The sequence below is a fragment of the Bombina bombina genome, chromosome 3 (genome assembly GCF_027579735.1).
Source record: "Bombina bombina isolate aBomBom1 chromosome 3, aBomBom1.pri, whole genome shotgun sequence".
NCBI classification, from domain to species: domain Eukaryota; kingdom Metazoa; phylum Chordata; class Amphibia; order Anura; family Bombinatoridae; genus Bombina; species Bombina bombina.
In genome coordinates this window covers 391327597-391347525 of record NC_069501.1, presented here as the reverse complement: position 1 = coordinate 391347525, position 19929 = coordinate 391327597, and the positions used below count along the sequence as shown (strand labels likewise).

Genomic DNA, 19929 nt, shown 5'->3' with positions numbered 1-19929 from the left:
TTCTGGGGACTGATTGCTAAAAAAGATATTGCAGAACTAGAAAAAGTTCAGAGAAGGGCCACAAAGCTAATAAGGGGATTGGAGAAATTAACCTATGAGGAGAGGCTAGCCAAACTGGGTCTGTTCTGTTTAGAAAAAAGGCGCTTCAGAGGTGACATGATTACTTTATATAAATATATTCAAGGCCCATATACAGAGATGGCAGAAGCTCTGTTTATTCCAAGAAAATTGTTTCTGACAAGAGGTCATAATTTAAGGTTGTAGGAAAGGAGATTTAATCTCCTGCAACGGAAACGTTTTTTCACTGTAAGAGCAATAAAATTGTGGAACTCATTACCAAAGGAGGTAGTGAATGCCAATACCATTGATACATTTAAAATATAGTCTGGATAAATTTCTGTATATAAACAAAATTCATGGATATGATTGCTAGTATTAAATGGGTCACATTTTAATGGGGTTATTTAAGCTGGAGCTTTTTGTAAGTATTTTAGATTGGTATAGTTTGAACTCGATGGACTTCAGTCTTTTTTCAACCTTATCTACTATGTTACTATGTTAAGTTGTGTAAACGTATAACAGTGTGTTTGAGCTATATTTCAAATGTAAGTAAACTTAAGTAACCAATTAAATTATTTATAAGAGAGTTAAAACTGAACAAAAGCTGTGCAAATTGCCAAATAAATCCACTCATGTTAGGTATAATTAAGCTTTCAAGAGGTAAAGACGAATTAATGAAATAATGTTAAACTCATGTTAAAAAAACTTAAATAAAGGAAATTTGTCCTAAATTTGTCCTTTTTCTGTTTTGCAGTATATCTGCTTAATTATCAACTTTTTGGTCATGTTTGTTATTCAGATTTTATATTAATATTAGAGGAACAAGAGTGCATAAGGAAATAGGGTGAATGAAAATAAATAAATATAATTTGTTTCTTATTGTTTAATTAACTGTTATTCCAGGTATCAAATACAACACGTTGGGGTCAAACACAAAAATATTATATAATTATTATCTACAAATATTTCCATAGACTTTCATTTTCACTTTTGTAGAAAAATCATTCGATAAACTTTACTACATAAATGTGATCAAAAACCAGGATTAGCTACCATTTTAATAATAATTATAAATGAAAAAACAAGTTTTGCGCATATGATTTTTATTTAATAGCAGAGTAGAGAACATGCAGTTTGTTTAAATAGCTTTTTGTGTGTTTTATTTATGCTTTATTATGTTATCTGATTAGCTTCATTTTACAAACATTAATGAAAGCAAAGTTTTACTGGCTATAATTATCCAAGTAAACTTCCAAGTGCACTACCAACCAAACCTAATATTGGCCCTATAATGCGTTTCTCTTTCTCAGTATAAAGATTTGCAATCTCCTCTTGATTGAAGCTTCTGGTTTCCCTTTCAGAAGCTTCCTCTGGATGATCCAAGGAATCTAGATCACGCACTGCGGCTTCCAGTCTTTTCATCATTTCATGATCTTCAGCTGTTCTCTTCCCATTCGCAAAATGCTCAGCCAATCCTTTAGCCAAGCCTTTTAAAGCTGATTTACCAGCACTTAGGATGGATGCTCCTATACCTCTGATTTCCCTCAGTGATTCTTCTTCTAAAACATCCCTCTGACTCAGAGACTGTTCATCATTCTTTACACTAAAAATAAATAAATCCGATTGGTAAACAAATTTTATGACTTTAACATTTTAAGATTAAAGGGTCAGTAAACCTTAAAATTAATGTTATATAATTCTGCACATAGTGCAGAATTATATAACATTATATTAGCCAAACTTTATAACACATAATATTCCCTTTTCATTTTTAACAAAAAACTCCGTTTTACAGACCCGCTCTCTGCGCTCTGCTGAGCGGGTCTGCTTTTTTTACACAGCGCATCGGGCCAGCTGTATAGTCACCGCCCGGCTCGACCGCGCCATAAGATTAAGTGCAGCTCGCTCCTGCTGTCAGACAGAGCAGGAGCGAGCTGCACTTAATGTTATGGCGCGGTCGGGCCGGGCTGTGACTATACAGCTGGCCCGATGCGCTGTTAGAAAAAAACAGACCCGCTCAGCAGAGCGCAGAGATCGGGTCTGTAAAACAGCGTTTTTTGTTAAAAATGAAAAGGGAATATTATGTGTTATAAAGTCTAGCTAATATAATGTTATATAATTCTGCACTATGTGCAGAATTATATAACCTTAATTTTAAGGTTTACTGTCCCTTTAAACTACTTATTGTTTTTTTTAAATATATTTTATTTTCTGAAAGCACAGATAATCATAATTAGGACAGGTGGTCACATCTGGCACTCTGAGGGCGTTTGCTTGGTCTGTAGTACCACTAAGCAAATAACAGACATCAGTAATTGCTTATCAAAAAAGCAGTTCAGTTCTTTAAATTGGGTATTTAGGCGTGCGTATTTGTACCAAATTAGTTTAAGTTTATAACAACTAATTCTCTCTCTCATTCTTATTATTTAGTTCTTGTGTTCAAGAGCAAACACCACTGGAAGAAATTATTTTATGTGGACGGGTTAGCTTGACCTGATATGCACTAACCAACTGCACTAAACCCAAATGTAGTTATGAATATTTTACTTCCGATGTTCTTCATATAGAAGAAAATGTTCTTTTTATTCTTAAATATTTATTAATATATACCTGATTATTTTTTCATAAAATATCTATCTATCTATGTGTATCTATATATCTATATTTATATATAAGTATATACAATTATAGATATATACAGATAGACATATGAATATATATTTAAAATACAAAGTACATTGTCTACTCTTTGAAGAACACTGGAATGTAAAATATACAGTAAATAAAAGTAAACCACATTGTAAAACATCAAAATTGATTAAAATTATTTTTAAAGTTTTAGGGCAAGTGAGTGGAATGGGCTTCAATGATATATGTATACACATGTATTTATGTCTGTAAATACATATGTACAGGTATACATACTAAAATACATAAGTTAACACATGTATACATATAAACGAATATATATATATATATATATATATATATATACAGTATATATATATATATATATATATATATATATATATATATATATATATATATATATATATATATATATATAAACTGTATATGTGTGTGTGTGTATTTATCTTTGTGTTAAACTCCTTTGCATACCTTTTTTTTCTAACAGCTTATAACTATTTAATTATTTTTATTTCATAGTGTTATAAGTGAAAATTTACTTTTAAATGTAATTTTGATATGTTTTGGGCAAATTTTAGACAAGGATAACTTAATTTGGTAAATTCAATTCATAATACAATTTATATCCCACTTCTGATTTAAAATAAGATGAGAACAGTTTTGTAATGTGCTGCATTATGTTTTAAAATATGGAAATAAAATATATCTTTCAGTTTAACACCCTTGTTCAAATTACCTTTATTTCTTCTTCCTTTTAATATCTTACACAATTGTCTGTGCTCTCATATAATGTAATGTGTATATGTACTAAAGGGAAAATGGAAGCAGAAAACACTTTACAGCAACCAATTTTTTGAAAGCTTTATGTCACAAAATTATTACCACATATGGAAATGTGACCATTGCATTTTTAAAAACTCTTTAGAATATTTAATAGTTTCTCTGAAGTAAAAGATTTAAATCTAAAAAACATGAGTTTTGATAGTTCTTTCCTTGTTTATTTATTTTTACCTTCGTGCATATGTAGATGCTATTAAAAAGGACACTGCAACTATGTACTTAAAATTCATCTTTACCTGTTAAAAGTAAAGAAAAAAAGAACAATTAGGACCACATACAATTTTTACCAAATGTATTGATTTAAATCTTATTAAAGTAACATTAAAACAAAGATACATTACAGTAAAATTAAACTATCATGATTCAGATAGAGCATATGCAATTCTAAACAGTTTTCCATTTTACTGCGTTTGCTTTTTGAAAAGCATGTCTAAGTATGTTTAGGGGCTAGAGAAAGCTGCTCATTGGTTCTTCACAAATATGGCTGTTGTCATTGGCTTACCAATGTGTTCAACTAGTTCCCAGTAGTACATTGCTACTCCTTCAGTATAGGATACCAATAAAATAAAGCATAATTTATATTAGAAGTAAATTGCAAAGATATTTAAAAAAGTATGCACATGAAATTAGGGGTTTCATGTCCCTTTAATTAAATAGCGTAAGGTTTAATTTTGGATTACTTACAACCAGACAGAACAGAGACATTAAACATGAAATGATAATATGCTTAACTATGTGTAGATTATACAATTCCATAGAACATGTCAGTATTAATTTATAGATATAGATATTGTTCTGTCATGTACAACTACAAGATTACTAATATCCCTTATTGCTAATTATTTTCATGATTACACCACAAAGCCTTATAATGTTTAATATTCAGTGTAATGTTATAAATAAGCATCTGATTAATTTAATTGTTATTAATATTGTGTTGTTTCTTTACTCTGGTGCCATAAAAAAGTGAGTTACCAGTATTAAAAATCTATACTAAATTTAAAATAAAGGTCACTCTCATAAGAAGTATAAATAAAGTTGTTACAAATATATAAGTATTAGATATAACATTTGCTTACCAGGATCTCAGGATATTGTTATAGGTTATCAGATATCTTGATGTGATGGTCTCCTAGGTGTGAGGGATTTACACCTTATATACAGTATCTGTGTCTAATTAGTAATATATATTCAAATTATCCTGAACACATTTTTTAATAATTTTATAAAATAATATTTGTGTTAAATGATTTCAGCAAAGTCATTCCCTTTATAAAAGCAAATAATAGCATCCCCTTAATTAAAACCAAATATTACAGTTTCATATTTTAATTACATAACATGATGTAACAAGTGACTATAATTTATTTTATATATTTGTATTGCAAAGAGTGTATGATTAGTTAGCTTGTGTTTGTTCATATGTGTTTCAGTGTGTGTACTAAAGACAGAAAACCCGATCTATAGATAGACAGACAGATACTGTAGATAATTAGATAGATACATTGATGAAAGATAGATAGATTAGATAGATGATCATTGCATTAATCAACTTTAGTAGAACAAAGTCCTTTACATTAAAATCTGACATATAAAGAATAAAATATTGATTTATAAGCGTTTTAAAATAATTTCTTGAATATGATTCTTGTCATAATACATACTTCCTAATATCAGTCTTTTTATTTTTCATTCTTTTGCCATCAATTAAATATTGAACAGTCCTTCTAATCACGGAGATTCCCTTCATAGAATATATATACACACCCAGCATTACATAAAATATGAGGGATCTGAATAAATTATTGTGCTAATGCATTAGGTAAATTGAAATTTGAATCAGTTGGTAGTAGTTTTAGAGATTAGATAAGCAGTAGTGGTTAGTGTTAAGTGGAACTTCTAATGCAAAATGACATACTCAAATTTGTAAAAAAACATGTCATATATAAGAAGAATGAAGAGAGCACTCGCTGTGAAAAAAAGTGTTTTATTTAAACTTAGCGAACGTTTTCAGGAAATAACCCCATCATCAGACAAGTGAAAAACAACAATTATTAGTGCACTTACCAAAAGGTTCTATTTATGCAGCAGGCAGTCTCCACACCACCGACTCCCACGAGTGCACGCCAGTCCGAATCTGGAAGTGGTCAAAAGTGACGCCATCACGTCAGCGCCGGCGGTGCGCAAGACAACTGCTCAGGGCAAAGTAAACAAACATGGTTGCTATGGTAATATCAAGTGATACAAATGGATAAAAATAGTTACATTTGTGTATGTAAATAGTGCATACTATGTGTCTCTTATTAATGAATGTAAGCAAGGTCTACTGCCATATAGCAACTTGTGTGAATATTAAAAATGTACATAAAGAGCAGGAGTTTACTGGAAGGGAGGGGGGGGGAAGAAAACAAGAGATCCTAGTTTTATTTGAAACATCATATAAAGAATGAAAGAAGGGTTCAGAGAAAGAAATAGAGATAACATAGTCAGAGAAAGAGAGGATCTTAACTATTATAGAACTGCAGATAATTTAGCTACAAAATTCTGCTATTGGGCAAAATTATGTATTAAAGGGACAGTTGAGTCCAAAAAAACTTTCTTGATTTAAATAGGGAATATAATTTTAAAATGTTTTCTAATTTACTTTTATCACCATTTTTGCTTTGTTTTCTTGGTATTCTTATTTGAAAGCTAAACCTAGGACGTTCATATGCTAATTCCTTAGACCTTAAAGACTGCCTCTAATCAGAATGCATTTTGAACACTAGAGGGCATTAGTTCATGTGTTTCATATAGATAAGAAGGTCATATAGAAGGTGTTGTGGAGAGGGGGTGGGGGGGTGGGGAGAAAGGGAATTTACTTCCAGAAATTTATCAGATGAAAGGATGAATTGAAACCTTTTGGTAGTTATGTGTGTCAATGGTAAATATCCAAAGGCCTCTTGTTTAAATAGGAGTCTATTAATGTTACCTCCTCACCTAGGATATTTAATTTTTTCAATAACCATTCATTTTAGGGTTACATTCACACTATTGTGTGCTAGAATAAAATGATTAGCCAATTCTGAACAGCTCTCTGATCTCTTAATATCGGACAAGTGTTCCCTGAATTTCATTGAAGGTTACATGAACAGATAGTTTACACAACATTGCAGTTAATAGCTAGGCAGACAAGCCAGCAATGAACAAGTTAATGTATCATTTGCCCCTTAGCACATCAGATGTTTTTTATCTTTTTAAACAGCCCATTAGTAGGAGGGAAGCTAGAGAGCTATGAGTATGGCGCTGATGCCGAAACGCATAAGCTTTTCATACTAAGGGCATGTTTTTGTTTTTGTTCATGTTAACGTTTTTAATGATGGATTAATAAAGAAACACGTTTTTACTTTTACTGCTGCTCCAGACTTTTTATATTTGGATTCCTTGACTCTCTCTCAGACCTCTCATAAAGTGCAACCAATATAATGTTTATTATTATAGGTGCACCATATTATGTACACTACATTTTTGGATCTGCAATTTACACTATCTTCCAAAGCATATTGTTTGCCAGTCACATTGCATTTAAAGGTCTTCTGCATATTACCAAAACTGCATGGAATGTACTGGCTATAGCCACATTTATGCATTCCTTTAACCTGTAGCCAAGAGCTCATGGGTTTATTAGACTTTAGCTCACTTGGTGAGAGAATATTTCCTAAACAAGTGCCTCGGCGATAGGAAAAATTACAGCCTTGTCTAACTATGTGTTGCAGTTTATTATCTACCAGTAACATTGGAAAATGTTTCCTAACAATGTTACAGTTCTGATAATAGTCAGATGAGAATTGGGTTACAAAATTGACTTGTTCATGTTGCTTGTTCTTATTTTTAGTAGTGAGCTTGGGGCTGTCTTTTAAAAGAATTTCTTTGGCTATTCCTTCAGCTTCTTGTGTAGTTCTAAAGATGATGCTTTTATTATAACCTCTGCTGAGAAGTCTGTTAACCAGATCATCACTTTTGGTTTCAAAATCAGTTTGCTTGCTGCAATTGGGCTTGATCCTGATGAATTGACCTTTAGCTATAGAGTAATTGACTTGTTTGTGGTGTTCCCAGATATGGGCTTCCTATAAATTGTGGTCTCTACTTTTTCTGTATTATGATTGAACATCAATGTAATAGCCAGGTAATTATTTTTTGAATTGTTGAGCTCATAGGTTAAAAAAGTTATGTGTCAAAAGAAATTTTCCAACAAATAATTAATGAAATCAGTGGTATAGTCAGTATAGTTTGTTAGAAAGTAAATTATGGCTCTTAGACCTACTTGGTGGGGAATTGTAGAATATAGAGAGACTACATCAAATGTCAACCAACAATCATTAGGTTATCACTGGAAGCTATCAAACTTTTGTAACACCTGTTTAGTGTCCCTTAAGTAACTAGGGAGGTTGAGGACAAGATATTGAAAGATACTGTCTAACCACTCAGCTTTTCACACAGGGACCCAATGCCAGAGACGATGAGTCGCCCTTTTACTTCTAAGAGGAATTTATGGACTTTCAGAAGGACATGAAAAATCGGAATCCCCGGTTGTTGAAGTTAAAGGTGTTTTGGTCAATGTGTCCCTTTGAAAGTCCATTGTTTAGGAGTGTTCTTAATTGTGATTTAAACTTGTGTGTGGGATTATGAGTCAGAATCATGTATTCCTCAGTATTATTTAGTTGCCTTAATACTTCATTAGTGTATGCGTCTATATGCCAGACGACCAGACTCCCTCCCTTGTATGCTGATTTAATTACAAGTTTGGGGTTTGCTTTATGTGTTTCAAGGGCCACTTTATCATCCTTGGTGAGGTTACCCATAACCTTTTTAGGTTGGAGTGAAAGATTCACCAGATCTGCTTTAATTCTCTTTTGGTAATTTAGCAGGATTTCACCTCTTGAGTGAATCAGATAGAAGACGGATTTAGGTTTAAAACCTAAGTGTGAAAGTAAAGTGTCGCTCCTGCTCCTACATTACTTTCTAGTCCCAATTCTGCCAGACTGTAAATGTCTCTTAGTTCTCCAAAGTTAAGATACTCTTGAATATAATTGTGACTAGGGTTAGGTATATAAACCTCTGGCTCATTTGAATCTTGTGTCTGACTGGTAGGGAAGTGTTTCCTTAGTGTCATATGTCTAATAAATTTATTAACATCAACTAATGTTTGAAAAAGATTGAATAATGTTGTTAGAGCAAAACCTAAGCCATAGCTTAAAACTTTGATTTTAATTTTATTAGCCATATAATCAGTTAGGTTAATAACATTGGAGGTATGATTTTGGTCTATATCGGTTATTGTACATATTTGTTTTGTCCCCTTCCCCTTCTCAGGGGGTAATGTGTTAATGGTTGTGTCTTGTGTTGCCTCAACTTTATGCCCCCCCTCTCCTCTTCCTCTTGTGGGATTCATTGGTGGTAGAAGAAAAACCTGGTCTATTTCTGAATTATCAGACACCTGATTGGTTGCCCTCTGTGGTATTAGCTATTACAGAATATTTGTTTGTAGTACTTGTTTTAGTAGGTTGTTGACCTTCAATGTGTGTATTAGCAAACACTACTGAATTTTTCACAGGGGCAGATTTCAAGATTGATTTAGGGGTGGTATCAATAGCATTGCTCATGGTAGCTGTACTAGTGTTAGTCTCACTTTCTGAGTGGCAATCTTCACTTGAGTCTGTGTCTGCACTTGTGTTGCAGCCTTGTCCCTTGTGTCTATTGTGTCTTGGTCTTTTGTGCCTAGATCTGCCCCTATTTTTTTTTCTGCCATATGTTTACTCTGCTTGAATTATAATCTGCCTGGCCCCACATGTATTTAGCATGTTAAATTTATGTGAGTCCATTTTTGAGGGCTGCTAATGTGTCTTTTACCATAGAATCAAAATCCTTATATTTACTTTCTATAGTGCACATATCTAATTCTAATTCTAATTCAGATTGTAGCGCTAAAACTTGTTCTCTTACTTTTAACAGCTGTATATCTTTATGTTCAATAATATAAGACATTAATTTGAAAGAGCATTCCGACAGAGAGTTATTCCAACGATCTATAAAATTCTTATCTTCAACCATAAAGGTTGGGAACTTTCTAATGCATAACCCCCTGGGTATAATCCTAAAATGAATGTACCATTCCAACGCCCATTTGTCCCATTTCAGATTGCATCTTTTATATAGCATCTTTTATATACACACATAATTTAATTACCATACTTTCTAAATTACAATTTTCAATTCTTATGTAACTATTTGAAGAACCGTCCTCAAAATATAGGAAACAATGGTATTATATCCATGGCATATATTTCACACCAGTCTGAGATGTGCATTGCACAGTTATGTGCATTGCTATAACATATGTTCACATTTTCAAAGTGAACATTTTATAAGTGAGGCACTAGCAATAGAATTATACAATAACTGCACTCACTACTCAGCACAGTGCTGCTTATTAAGACAACATGCTGCCTATTGACATCTGCTGAAGAATTGCACACTACATCAAGCTAACCCTATTATCTCTCCTTTGATTTCAGGTACGTGAATAGAGACCCTGTCAATCTGCAACTATTCACTGCTCTCTGGTGTTTTTTTACTCTCCTGTAACTCTCTTCTGGTACGTGAATAGAGACCCTGAAAATCTGCAACTATTCACTGCTCTCTGGTGTTTTTTACTCTCCTGTAACTCTCTTCTGGTACGTGAATAGAGACCCTGTCAATCTGCAACTATTCACTGCTCTCTGGTGTTTCTTTACTCTCCTGTAACTCTTAACTGCTCTCTGGTGTTTTTTTACTCTCCTGTAACTCTCTTCTGGTACGTGAATAGAGACCCTGTCAATCTGCAACTATTCACTGCTCTCTGGTGTTTTTTTACTCTCCTTTAACTCTCTTCTGGTACGTGAATAGAGACCCTGTCAATCTGCAACTATTCACTGCTCTCTGGTGTTTTTTTACTCTCCTGTAACTCTCTTCTGGTACGTGAATAGAGACCCTGTCAATCTGCAACTATTAACTGCTCTCTGGTGTTTTTCTACTCTCCTGTAAATCTCTTCTGGTACATGAATATTTACATAGAGCAAATGATTTTAGTTTGTTAATTTAGTCCTACATCTGTTGTACTGTAATCCAGTGTGTTATTTCTAATGTTCATTTAATTGCCATGTGATGTTCAATCCTTATCAATACTTGCTATTATTCTTAAATGTATAGCTGTCTGATTCCATAGTATTAACCTCCCCCAAATTTTATTCTCTGTTTACTTAACATTTCACCCTGACCAGACCAGAATCTAACTTTCCAATTGGCTTTTCCAATTGTTTTTGATTAGCAATCAACTAAATTTAGTGAACTCAGCTAACTGCTCTCCCTGCATATATTTCACACCAGTCTGAGATGTGCATTGCACAGTGATGTGCATTGCTATAACATATGTTCACATTTTCAAAGTGAACATTTTATAAGGGAGGCACTAGCAATAGAATTATACAAGAATTCAACAAGGATTGGGCAAGGGGCAAGAAAAAGGCAGGTACTTTTGTAATATTATGTTTGATATACCTTACTGTTTTCAAATGCAATTGCTACTGTAATACTGTGTCTTATGTGTTTAACTGGTTCCCTCTTTTGTAAAAATGCCTAATATCTTCTTATTCATTTTTGCTGCCATTTGTCTCTATAACAAACTACTTTATTCAATTACTCCTTCCCCCTCTCCACCTGCACTGTTCATTAGCCCATCTCTCTTAAACTCACATTACTTTTGTACTCATGAACTTTACCTATTCCTAAACACTCTCTCTCCTCCCTGTACCTTGTCTCAAAAGCAGTCTCACTACTGCAAATCTGTATCTCATCTTATGTCACTCTCCCTCTTGCTTCTACTATCTGCTGGTGACATCTCCCCTAATCCTTATCCCCAACAACTGCCTAGCCATGCACATCCATGTATACCATCCCACAGACTCAAAAAGCAAAACTCTGACAACCTTACTCACATTCCTCTTGCATCAAAAGCCACTTCCCCTTTCACTTGTGCACTTTGGAACTCTTGCTCTGTTTGCAACAAACTCACTTCTATACATGACCTCTTTATCTCCCACTCCCTCAACCTTCTGGCCCTAACAGAAACCTGTCTCTCTCCCCTAGACACAGCATCCACTGCTGCTCTGTCACATGGGGGTTTCCACTTCAGCCACACTCCTAGGTCTGGTAATAGACAAGGAGGTGGTGTAGGTATTTTACTTTCCTCTCATTGCACCTTTCAACAAATACATCCCATCTCTTCCCTCACATTTTCCTCATTCAAAACCCACATGATTCGCTTATTCTCTCCTCTTTCTATACGTGTCACAGTCATATACTGTCCTCCTGGCTCCTCAACTCAATTTCTAGATCACTTGGCTGCATGGCTACCTTATTTCCTTTCCTCAGACACCCCTTCCCTGATTCTTGGTGACTTCAACATCCCTCTTGACAATCCCACTGCCTCCTCTGCAAAACAACTTCTGCAACTCACTTCCTCTTTTGGTTTTTCACAATGGACTGATTCTCCCACTCACAAAGATGGTCACTCCCTTGACCTGATCTTTAGCTATCGATGCACCCTCTCAAACTTCACAAACTCCCTCTTTCCTCTTTCTGACCACCATCTTCTTACTTGCAACATATCATCCCTCCCTACAACTCTCCCTCCTTCTGCTCCTCACACCAAACTTCACAGAAGCATTACGTTATTAGATCAACAACAGCTTTCTAATTCCCTCAAACCTCTCCTCTCATCCTTCTCCTCCTTTTCATGCCCTGACCAATCTATCTGCCACTATAATTCCACCCTTACATCCGTCCTTGACAATCTTGCCACTCTTACCATAGCTCGGAAATCAAACACTCATCCTCAGCCCTGGCATACTCCTCTGACATGATACCTATGCAGATGTTCCCGTACTGCTGAGCGGCACTGGAGAAAATCTAGGAGTTCAGCTGATTTTAAACATTACAAATTTATCTTGAACTCCTACTACTCTGCCTTTAATTTCCATAAGCAACACTACTTCTCTACTCTTATCTCTAATCTTTCTTCAAACCCAAAACGTTTGTTCTCCACTTTCAATACTCTTCTCCACCCTCCCCCACCTCCTAATACAACTTCTCTGTCAGCTCAAGACTTTGCCAACCACTTCAATAACAAAATCAACTCCATCAGAAATGAAATCAGCTCTCATCATAATTCCATTCTCTCACCCCCTCAAATGCTCTCAATCAACCATAACCCACATAACCTTAAACTTAGCTCATTCTGCCCTGTTACTGAGGAAGAAGTTTCGGCACTTATACTGCTCTCTCACCTCACTACCTGTCCCCTTAACCCTATCCCCTCACAGCTACTCCTCTCCCTCTCTGTCACCCTTACCCCTATACTCACACACACTTTCAACCTCTCTTTCAGCACCGGTATATTTCCCTCATCGCTGAAACATGCACTGGTCACAACTTTCCTCAAAAAACCTTCCCTTGATCCTACCTCCCCATCCAACTACCGCCCTATTTCCCTCCCCCCTCTTGCATCAAAGCTTCTCGAAAAACTAGCTTATGCACGCCTATCCCATTTCCTTACAATAAACTCCCTCCTTGACCCATTGCAATCTGGATTTCGTCCCCATCACTCCACAGAAACAGAAATTGTTAAGGTTACCAACGACCTACTTACAGCAAAATCAAAAGGCCACTTCTCTCTGCTTATTCTCCTTGATCTGTCCACAGCCTTTGACACTGTTGACCACCCTCTCTTGCTCCAAACCCTCCAATCCTTCGGCATATGTGACACAGCCCTCTCGTGGCTCTCTTCCTACCTGTCAAACCGTACCTTTAGTGTAGCCTTCTGTGGGGCCTCCTCTGCCCCGTCACCACTTTCTGTCAGAGTACCGCAAGGCTCTGTCCTCAGTCTCCTTCTCTTCTCAATCTACACATCATCACTAGGTACCCTAATAAAGTCCCACAGTTTACAATATCATTTGTATGCTGATGACACCCAAATCTACTTCTCTGCACCAGACCTTTCTCCTTCCTTGCTAACCCGTGTCACTAACTGTCTTTCTCACATCTCCAACTGGATGTCCTCTCACTACCTCAAGCTAAATCTCTCCAAAACTGAGCTCCTTATTTACTCTCTATAGCTGTCGACAACTCCATCATTACCCCTACCCCGCATACCCGATGTCTCGGGGTCACATTTGACTCAGATCTTTCTTTCACTCCTCACATTCAGTCTTTGGCTAAAGCCTGCCGCTTCCACCTTAAAAACATCTCTAAAATTAGACACTTCCTTACACAAGACACAACTTAGATTTTAATCCACTCTCTCATCCTCTCCCGCCTTGATTACTGCAACTCTGTCCTCTCTGGTCTCCCCACTTACTGCCTAGCTCCTTTACAATCCTTAATGAATGCCTCTGCCAGACTCATCTTCCTTACAAGTCGCTCTTCATCTGCTGCACCTCTCTGCCAATCGCTTCACTGGCTTCCTCTTGCCTCTAGGATTAAACACAAAATTCTCACTCTGACATACAAAGCCCTCAACTGCACTGCTCCCCCCTATATCTCAGACCTTGTCTCCAGATACTCTCCCTCCCATCCCCTTCGCTCTGCTCACGACCTCCTACTCTCCTCCTCTCTTGTTACCTCATCACACTCCCGTTTACAGGACTTTTCCAGACTGGCTCCCATCTTGTATAACTCTCTGCCTCGCTCCACAAGACTCTCTTCTAGTTTTAAAAGCTTCAAGTGCTCCCTAAAGACTCTACCCTTCAGGGATGCATACAGCCTACGCTAACCTTTCTTTATACCAGTTCCTCTCCTCCAGTGCTATCCCCTGAACCCCCTTAGCATGTAAGTTTAAGAGTCCAGCTGTTTTTTTTATCAACTTCTCAAAAGCTGACTACAACAGTGCAACTCTTGGCAGGGCCCTCTACCCATCTGATCCCTATAACTGTTTTTTTGTACTCTGCCTTTGTTAATAGCGCTGCAGAATCTGTTGGTGCTCTACAAATAACCGATAATAATAATAATAATAATAATAATATTATATTAATTGTTTTGCACTTAAATCTGCATGTCCATTCCCTGTCAGCTGCCTACATATATACACAGTATTTAAAATAAAAGTTCAAGATGAATTTTCATCACACTGAGTGAACTTAATGATGTATATATGCAGACATTAAGACACTAAGCCATTCATGTGTAACATATACCAATACTTATACTATATGAATATTAACTATTTCCTGATATTCTCTAAAATTCCCCTGTCCCTGAATTGCATATATATGTCCTTTCGTATTATTGGTAATTACTAGTTTAAGTCTTTTTTTATGCCTTATATCTATATCGCATAAACACTATTGTTGAACTATAAAGATACTTTGTTGCTTATCATTTTTGAATACTTAAGACTTATACTTACTGTCAGAAATGTCAGTTAATCAACAAAGGCAACAAATGTATCCATTTGTGAAAAATATGCTAATTGTATTCTACCTAGTAACTCCTCACAAACACAAAATTGAATTTTGCTATTGGCTAAATCTTGGCCGATACGTCACTTCCAGTTTTGGAAAATGGGCGTTGAACTCAGTGACAAAATCACTTGGGCATTTAAAAGTTGGTGCTTCCAGTTCAATGGCATGTCACCTTTAAGAAAGCCTCATAGAAACGCGTCAGTTGACATATGTGGAGGGTCAGAGGTATCGCTCTTTTTATTTTTCTATTACTGCTCTGTTCAGATCTGTACAACATTGGCTTTTTATCGAAACGTGGAATACATGCTATGTTTTATTTGCACTTGCTATCAATTTGGACTTTGTAAGAGTCAGTATCTGGCTTAACACTCTATTATTACTCACACTTACGTGTTTTACATCGCATGAAGATTTGAAAATTCAGATAGCACCATTGTGCTTACTTTTGGGGCCAACACAGCATTTTTTTCCAATGTCTATGTTTTCTATGTACTGAGAACCCTTGTGCTTTTCTTGGAGTCTCATATCATTGCTTATGAGGTTCAGCACTGTGAAAACACTGCAAATCAGTGAGCACATACAGCTATTGTCTATTGTTTATATACTTGCAGCATAAAAGGGTGCATGGGCCATTGTTCTGATTTTGGTCTGATGTGGCATATACCTGGCATAATAAATACAGTAGTGTTATGCATCTGGCCACATATTTTAGTTTTGCCTAAGGCCTCACTAAGTTTAGAGTCACCTCTGTCTCATAATAAACACAAAATGTGCTCTACTGCACCCCCTAGCACATTGTGTGACTTGAAAATAGCATAGATTGAAACACTGCCTTCATTAAACATTTCCCTGCTGATCTACATTTAATCAGCCTCATCCATCCCTTACTCACCTGCAAGCAATGCCCCTGCTCTGACCTCCTCTTCTATCTTTAGCTTACTCGATATTATACTCTTCCAACATCTGTTCTTCAATCACTCTACCTCTAACTGGAGCTTTTATTCTAAGGCTCTATCTCACACCTCTCATTCAACCAAATACAACCTTTTCATATACTATGGGGTATATTTACTAAGCAGCGGATGCTGCTTTTTCAGTGTGAACCTACTGACTCGCCGGAAACTGTAGTTAAGAAGCAGCGGTCTTAAGACTGATTATCCTTAACTCATCCGCCACCTTTTAGGTGGCAGACTGCAATCATCCTGATGCGATATGATCGGGATGATTGACACCCCCTGCTATCGGCTGATTGGCTGTGAATATGCAGGGGGGTGGCATTGCACAAGCATTTCTGATGAAATTTACAAAGATTGGAGGCTATCTGGCAGTGGGTTGGTTAATAAGATAATATACTCAATTTGCTTAAAAAACTCCTATTCACTGTAAGTCCTAAGAGTGGTAATTAAATGAAAAAGATCAAATGATAAAAACAGTTGAAAAGATACAATCCAAAAATTACACTAATGCAAATTGCTACAGGTATAAATTTAAAAATGTATTTGTACATATATATACATATAATCACTAAAAATACAATTCAATTCATCACCTTTCTATTTTACAAACGATAAAAACTGACTCCTAGTGTCTTATCACAATTCATTCATAACATACAATTAATCCCATAGCAATTTGCATTATATCTATTTCAACACTATAATCATACATTTATATTAATAAAAGCGGACAAAATAAATTTTTCGTTAATTAAAAAATTATTTTCCAAACAGAAACTTTTTTCTTATACCAGTTACAGGCTGGGTTCAAACCTACAACCTTATTAATGGGGAACTGACTACTTAACCACTGCGCTACAATAGTCTCTTTATCTCTTAAATAACACTTTAATCACTGAAAGAGCAGTGAACAGATTTCAAGACTTGCGTTCACATAAGGGACAACGTCAGTCTTTTGAAACAAGTGACTACGTTCTTACTAATCACGTCTGAACATTGTTCATAATAGACTGTGCCTGATCTCACAACAGAGGACTATTACGTATCCTAAAGCCACACAGGCAATATAAATATAGAGCATATTCAACATGTTTTTTTGAGAAAGTGAGATAACACAGTTATTTATAATAGTCAAGTATTTTATGTCATCTTACAGATCTTTTTTGTACTATTATTAGGATTTTATGGTATAAGATATATGTTGTTTTTACAGCCGCACAGAGTTTAAGGTTTAATTGCTACACTGATTACCAAGTTTAGTCTGTAGTAGGTTTAAAAGCAGCATTAGTTTGACACCGGTGTCCTTGATTTTCAGCAGAGTCAGTTTTTATCATTTGTAAAATAGAAAGGTGATGAATTGAATTGTATTTTTTGTGATTATATGTATATACATGTACAAATAAATTTTTACATTTATACCTGTAGCAATTTGCATTAGTGTAATTTTTGGATTGTATCTTTTCAACTGTTTTTATCATTTGATCTTTTTCATTTAATTACCACTCTTAGGACTTACAGTGAATAGGAGTTTTTTAAGCAAATTGAGAATATTCTCTTATTAACCAACCCAATGCCAGATAGCCTTAGGCGCCACCTCCAATCTTTGTAAATTTCTTGAAACTCCCCTAATCGAATTGCACATGTTGTGAGAAGTGCAGTTAGGAGGGTGGCTAATCTGATCTAGCTTAACCTCAGTCTACACAAACTTTGTATCCCATTTCTAGTGAAATGCTTGTGCAATGTTAAATGCTGACACTGTGTGCTGTCAGCATTTAGTGATGCAGGGCGCACATTATTCACTATAGCTTATGTAAATATAAGGCAAAATTGAATTTCTGCTTTACAAGACTTACAAGAATTGTTACAGGACAAAACAATAGAAACAAGCACAGACACTCATTGGAAACAAAAAGTAAGAAATATATTCCTCCTAGTAGTCTATCACCAGAAATACAGGTATTCAATCAAATAGTCTCTCACAAAATAGAGGAATTACCTGAGTATTGACCTACTCCTATTTTGTTGATACTAGAGAAAAGACCATTACAAGAAATTCAAACTTGGCTGGATACAATCATAAAGCCCTCAGATAAGGGAGGGGATATAGTTCTCTGTCATAAAGATATGTATCTGGAGGAAGCTATGAAACAACTGGAAAATGATCAATGTTATAGGAAATTATTTGGTAATCCAACACAGATGTACTGTATCTTGAGAGATATAATCAAATTATAGACAAAGCTTACAAAGACCAGATAATTAATATAACTGAAAAACTATTTCTAACACAACCACATCCTACCATAGCTACTTTTTATCTTATCCCCAACATATATAAAGACATTCATAAACCACCTGGAAGACCCATAGTCTCTGGCAATAACAGCCTCAAAGAGAAGCCCAGTCAATATATTGACCAAAGACTGAGAGAATACCTATATAGGTTGCCATCATACGTCAAAGACACGATGGAAGTGCTCCAGAAATTAGAAAACGTAATATTGTCCCCAAACTCTATCCTTGTTACAGCAGATGTAGAATCACTCTACACTAACATTAGACATCGATTGGGAGAACAGGCAATCTTCTCATATTTCTTAGCCTCTAATGTAACAGACAATCACTTTTATAATCAGTTTATTACACAACTATTACACTTCATCTTACATCAAAACTATTTTACGTTTAAAGACCACTTTTATTTACAGACTCAAGGCACAGCAATGGGCACAGCATGTGCTCTCACATATGCAAACTTATTTCTGGGGGTGGTGGGAGAACAGTACTGTCTTCTCAGATACAAATGACCCATATATACAATATATCCCATTATGGATTTGTTATATAGATGACATCCTGTTTATCTGGGAATGTTTGGTAGATATGCTTAAGGAATTTATGATCAGCCTGAACAATAACAATCTCAATCTAAAACTCACATATGACTATAGCCATCAAAAAGTGAATTTTCTAGATTTAGAGATACAAGTTGATGAGCAAGGACAAGTAAGCACCACATTATACAGGAAAGCAACAGCTACAAATACCCTATTACATCATACAAGTGCCCATGCTCTGTGTACCTTGAGTGCCATCCCAAAAGGAGAGTTCACACGACTAAGACACAACTGTTCAAACATAACAGTATATAAACAGGAAGCTAAGAAACTCTCTAGCAGACTTCAAGACAGAGGGTTGTTGCAAATGCTCAATTAAAAAGGCAAACACCCAAGTGATAAAAATGGAGTGTCAAACCCTGCTACAACCATGCTCCAAGAAAACAGATAATATACCCAAACTAATTACTATATTCAACCCGCAAATAAAACAAGTAACCAAACTGATCAATGACAACTGGCACATTTTATTAAATGATCCTCTACTAGCAAGCCAGATTGGAGATAGGGTATCCATTGGTTACAAAAGACCTAAGAATTTGAAAGATACTTTGGTCAAAAGTCACTATGTTCACAGACCACAAAAAGCAAGCCAACCTCCAGGCATGTTCCCATTTGGGACCAAAATACAGAAATAATTAAAGGGCCATAATACCCAAATGTTTAAACACTTGAAAGTGATGCAGCATAGCTGTAAAAAGCTGATTAGAAAATATCACCTGAACATCTCTATGTAAAAAAGAAAGATATTTTACCTCAAAAGTTCCTCAGTAGCCACCTCCCATTGTAAAGGATTTCTAAGCAGCATTTTAATGTGTTTGTCCTGGGACATCTGAAGGGACTAGCATCGTGCACTCTCATATTATTTCACCAATCAGGTAAAGGAAGCTTACTATGAAATCTCATGAGAGTTAAGTCAAATCTCATGAGATCACAGTAAGAGTTCATGACCTCAGCACTGCTGATGCTGATTGGCTGCTGTTCATTTCTTCA

At 35.5% G+C, this 19929-nt stretch overlaps 1 protein-coding gene across 1 annotated transcript; it reads right to left on the bottom strand.

Moving 5' to 3' along the window:
- Window positions 1–925: 925 nt before the first annotated feature.
- Window positions 926–3779, bottom strand: LOC128651655 (bombinins BLP-7/H-BO). Its single transcript, XM_053704655.1, has 2 exons — window positions 3721–3779; window positions 926–1663 (listed from the first exon to the last, which is right to left on the bottom strand). Exons 1-2 carry the CDS (start codon window positions 3777–3779, stop codon window positions 1297–1299), a joined length of 426 nt encoding a protein of 141 aa, XP_053560630.1. The 3' UTR covers window positions 926–1296.
- Window positions 3780–19929: the final 16150 nt, after the last annotated feature.